A 5,376-nucleotide genomic window follows, 5' to 3' on the forward strand; every position below is an offset into this window, starting at 1 on the left:
CATTGCCAAAAAAGTGCATTTTTACTATAGAATGATTAACTAATGAGGTTACTGAAAAACATTGCTTGAAACAAGGCACTTGTAGTCTTACTGTGAGGGAAAATAAGCAAAAGCAAACACAGAAGGATTGATTCATTCTGGTAACCACCTGCCAGTAAACACTACAGAGCTTGTCTACAATCCTAGGTGTGGGAAGCTATGGTGCTGAATCCCCCTGCACTAACTGCCTGGCTAGGGACATAAATTACACATAAACCAGTATAAGTGATCAGAATCAAGTTCAAATCTGTAACGCAACAGAAATTTAGTGCCCATAAGTCACTTTCAAAAAGGCTGACACCAGATTAAGATAAACCTAGATAGATGTAGTATCAGCCTTAACTAATTCAGGTTAAATCAGTTTATTGAACTATTGTCCCAGATCCCTTCCAGATTCAAGTTAACTTATGGTTCCCCAGCATCCCAGGTTGCTTTGCACCTCCCCCATAACCCCTTCCCCCCTCTCAGGGTGGGCAGGGTAGCCTTGCCCCAAGCTGTCTGCTCCAACCAAGCAGAGAGGAATGCTCGAACACCCCCCACTTCTGATCAGGCATGTGGCTGCATTTCTGGAAACAAAATTGAAAGTCTGTTCACTTGCTTATCTGTTCAATCTGTTCAGTTTAGGCTAACCTGTGAAGATTGAAATGATTCAGCCTCAGGCTAAGGTGCCTCTGATAAGGCAGTTAGTTGCCTCACACTTACTGCATAGTAAAAGAGGTCCGATTGGGGGCTAATTCAGGGTAGCTGGGGTACTGCAAATTCAGGCAGTTGTTTACAGTGCGCTGAATTCCTTACATAGACAAACCCAAGGTATCTTGCCCCAACCCAGAGCCAATAGCCAGAACATGTCGGGTAAGTATAGCAGTATCATTCATCTCATTCATTCAGTTCTGGAATGAGAGAGCAGGGGCTCTGGGAACCACTGCCCCAATCAACTGGTGAGCTCAGAGCTCCCTGTGGGCAACACTTTTACCAATGCAGCTCAGTATGCAGCTAGACTTCTTTGGAACGAGGGTACACTTTTGGCTCATATCTAGCCAATTGCCCACTCTAACCCCCAGGTCATTTTCTGCAGAGCTGCTGCTTAGGTAGTTGGGCTCCATCCTGTACTGGTCTTTCTGAATCCTAGCCCTACCCTCCAGCAGATCTGTTACTCCCCACCCCCGACACGTTGGTGTCATCTGCAAACTTTCTGAGGGCTCACTCTATCCAATATTCCAGGTTGTTGATGAAGATATTAAACAAAACCAGCTCCAGGAATGAACCCTGGGGCACTCCACTTGATACCGGTATACTGGTACCACAACTGTGTAGACTGGGCCTTGGTAAAACCACTTGATCATTCTTTGTTCTTTCTTTTGAAAGTTTGGGATAATACATTTCTCATTGAGGGTAAGTCAACAAGTTTAAAAAAAAAAGGTTAGCAAAACATTCCTGAATTTATTCTAAATTGGAAAAGAATGTGCATAGAATTGCCCCATGCCTGGAAGGCCAGTAGCATTCACAAAATCTCATTTTGTTTGGAAAATGTTCCTGGATACATTTAACTGCTGGCGCAAATCCCAGCAGACCTCTTTGCTACTTCTCCTGAAGCAGCAGGTTAAGACCTGGAATTGAAATAAAGTAAGTTGCATTTGGGGAAGCTACAAGAAATGATCTCTCTGATCCTCTTTAAAATTGACTCTGTGCCTAAGGATGGGAGCAATACTGAAGAAATATTTGGAGGGAAATTTTTCAGGCCCACTCAAGAATGTTAATGCCGGTTCTGGCTAGATGATAACTCCTACACTTCCTTCATAGAGCAGAAGAGGTCAGCCAGATCAAGTATCCCTGAGCAAAGTTCTTATTAGGTGGGAATATTACCATGCCATAGCTGGAGAATGGTATCCAGGTTGTAGCTGTAACCGTCTAGAGGCAAAAGGAAGCAGAACTCATGGTAGAGGTGATATCTTTTATTAGATCAAGTAGATTTTTGCAAAATAAAATTTTCTTTAATTACAAACTGTCAGGCACAAGCACCCTTCTTCAGGCATTGGGCAAAAGATTGTAAAAGTTCTCCTGGGTAGAAATGAAATTTTGTATTTCACAGGAGAGTTGAAGGGGTGGTAAAATCTCCTGTTTGGAAGAGTTTATTTTATGTGCAGATTAGGCTCAGAGAAAAGTTGGAATAGTCTGTTTACCTCCAAGTTTGTTTGGTGGTAAGATCATCTTTGTACTCTGTGAAAAAATTAAAGATTTTTTTTCTTGCAAAAATCTAGTTAGCCTAATAAAAGATATCACCTCTACCATGAGTTCTGGTTCCTATAGCTGGAGAATCAGTTTTCAGGTAGCAGCTCCTTAGATTTTGTTCTGACTTGTGAAAGCAAGTTGGATTTGCACCAATAGGTGCTGCTTAGATTCCTTAAGAAAGTAGAGGAGGAGGTAAAGTTACCACCAAAAGATATCACCCATCCCTTTGCCACAAGGATGCTCTTTTATCTGGTCCTACTGTCTTTGGAAAGGAGTGCAAATCCACTCATCTACCTCCTCAAGCACCAGATGATGATAACAACTATATACTAATACAGGGGGACATGAAGCTCTTTTGCATAAGCTCTCTTTTCCCATTCACCTGGAGAATTCCCTGTGAAAATTAAAGCAAGTAGCTCTGTACAAGCATATTAGCCTTAACCCTCTCCTCTGAGAAGGTTTTCTGAGAACTAAGGTCCTTTATCCTTGAGTTCCTATGGGGTTGTCACCCTTCTTCCAAAATAGTGGTATGACAGCTTAATCTTTCCTCCTGATCAACTGACATACTGCTTTGCTCCTGGACTTCTGGAGATTGCACAATAACGTGGGAGATATATTTTGCTGAAGGAGGCCCTAAATGCAAGATCATGAGCTGAAAAGTCAGCAAATTTTCTGGGTTTCTGTTCTCTTTTGCACAAATATCCACAGTTATAAATTCCTGCAGATATTCAAACAGCAGAGTCAGTATTTTAAACTGTCACAAGTGTATTTACAAATTAACATACATATGAGCTTTACTTAAACAAAGCAGCTATTTTAAGCAACATCTTTATGTAGGCCTCTCCAAGACAACCGTATTCACTTTTAAATGAAGTCGCTCCTAATTGTTGCCATCCTTTATGCAATTGTGGCATTTGCTGAGCAAACTGAAGTGGCAGAAAATGTGATGGAAAGAAAATCTGGAGAATTTTAATAGGCACGTCTCTTCTTTCTTTGGAGCTCTGTGGCCTGATGCCAGCCTTTTGCTGTTTGAAGCTTCTTTGTGAGCTGCAATTTAATTGATTAATTTTGCACAGGACATTGTTACAAAATCTTCACAGCTTGGCGGGATATGATTTTTCTACACTGCAAAACTTTTCAAGGCTTGAAAAAAAATGCCCATTTCTCAGAGGGATAAAACCAGGGCCGTACAAAGTTGTGAAAATTCAGAGCAAGAGACTCATTGCAAAAAAGCCAATAGCTTGTTGGTTGGGTTATTGCTTGCACTATCTGAGGTATAGCTTCAAACCGCTGAGCCACTTGCGCAATGCATCTGAACTCTAAAGATATTGGATCTGCCTGTTTCATTTTGGCCTGAATAGAAAGACTTTTCTGGAGAAAATATAGTCACACTGGTAATTTCTCACAAAATTATTCCGCTTTAGTGAAGGTTCCTATGGATTTCAAGGGGGGTTGTATTAAAAGTCTAATACTAATGACTAGATTCTGCCTTTATTTACATGTTGGAAAATTCACATTTTCAAGTGTTTGCTAACAGTGGTTGCCCCTGGTCTCATCTGAATGAAAAATGGCCTGTTGCAACTTGTTTGCAGTAGGTTTACTGTTGCATATTGCATTTTTTCCTGTGATTAAAAGAAGATTATGCACCACCTATACAGATATCAGCATATCAGTTTATTTTTTGCTGTGGTTAATGCGGTTTTTGATTTTGCCCTTACAGGAAGCTGTTATTGAGAATGGTACAATTGCTTATGAAAACTGGATTGTGCCAGGAAGTCCTGTTTACAGGCAATTTTGGATCTTTGATGTGCAAAATCCAGCAGAGGTGATGAATGGATCACGGCCAATACTCAAGCAAAAAGGGCCTTACACATATAGGTATGCAAACCCTTTTAATACATTATAACTTCTATTCAGACTAGTGTAAATTTATTGAAAATGCAACATCTTCTTTGTAAGTCAAGAAGGTATATTTTCATATAACCCCCAAGAATCTGAATATTCCCACAACTGTCTGGCATCCTGGTGCCTAGATTGGGTAAATGCACTCATATGCTGCATCCAGATGTACAGGCATGTGAAATTGGTGGTTCCACAAAACACTCTGTGGCACCACGAACCTCATGAATTGAAAGTTAAACTGTGCATAGTACTGCTAATTTGCAGTGCTGGGGCAAAATTTGCTACTGAGATTTCCAGGTAACCAACCTCTATCCCAAAAAGAACCCAGAAGAAAAAATGATGCAAAGCATGCCAAAGTGGCGTACACCAGGACAAATGTGGAGAGACTGTCTCCACATACTATGGATTCCCTATGCTGAGGCACTCAGTACCCCAGCCAGCCGCTCCTTGGCTAGCTGAGATGCAGTGGGCCTCAAGACGGGGGAGCAGTCAGCCCAGGGCTGGCTGGGGTATGAGCCAGCTGCTCCACTGCTGGCTGTGGCACAGTGTGCCTCAACATGCGGGCAACTTTGTGCCCTAGCCAGCCCCTCCTTAGCACCTTGAACTGGGTAGAGCAGCTCCAGGCTGCCCACTGGGGTTGATCTGCCAGCTCAACATATTGCCGTACCAAGCACACATGTAAATGCTCTTCCTGGGAGCAATAAACCCTGGTGCATTAATAGCAAGTGTAGATGTGTCTATAGACAAGTAATTAGTGCAAAATAATCTGTTTTTTATGTAAGAAATGCCTATTTGAACCCTGGCTTGACATGATGCTAAGGCATAATATATCACTGCTTTTAGTCAAGCTTCATCACTTTCTCACATGCTTGCTTTACTATTGACAATCCTGAACATGAAAAATCCCTAAAATCATGAATTTGCTTTATACTATGAGAATTAGAAAATGATATTTTGTTCTTTTAATTTTCCTCAGCAGGCAATATGGGGAGAAATGCATGCTTGAATAGGCAGATGGTTAGGGAAATCACCTGGGGAATAGGAGACCGTGTTTACTCCCTGCTTCAAAAGTGAGTGGGGATCTGAGAACAAGGATCTAACCTTTCTGGTGAGTGCCCTAGCCAATAGGGCAGGGCTGCTCAATTTTGATTAGGCCAGGGGCCTGTATGCCACACAGGTCATACACTTTGGGAGCATGCTCCTAGG

General features: G+C 41.8%; 1 protein-coding gene across 2 annotated transcripts in view; it reads left to right on the forward strand.

Moving 5' to 3' along the window:
* Nucleotides 1–5,376, forward strand: part of CD36 (CD36 molecule) — a 75,512-nt gene that overhangs the window by 40,265 nt on the left and 29,871 nt on the right. For both annotated transcript variants that reach the window (XM_019509495.1, XM_019509494.1), the window contains exon 3: nucleotides 3,989–4,146. In XM_019509495.1, coding sequence (XP_019365040.1) covers nucleotides 3,989–4,146 — 158 coding nt within the window. The remainder of the gene's footprint in view (nucleotides 1–3,988; nucleotides 4,147–5,376) is intronic.

The sequence above is a fragment of the Gavialis gangeticus genome, unplaced genomic scaffold (assembly GCF_001723915.1).
Source record: "Gavialis gangeticus isolate Ggan-Ray unplaced genomic scaffold, GavGan_comp1, whole genome shotgun sequence".
Classification (NCBI taxonomy): Eukaryota; Metazoa; Chordata; order Crocodylia; family Gavialidae; genus Gavialis; species Gavialis gangeticus.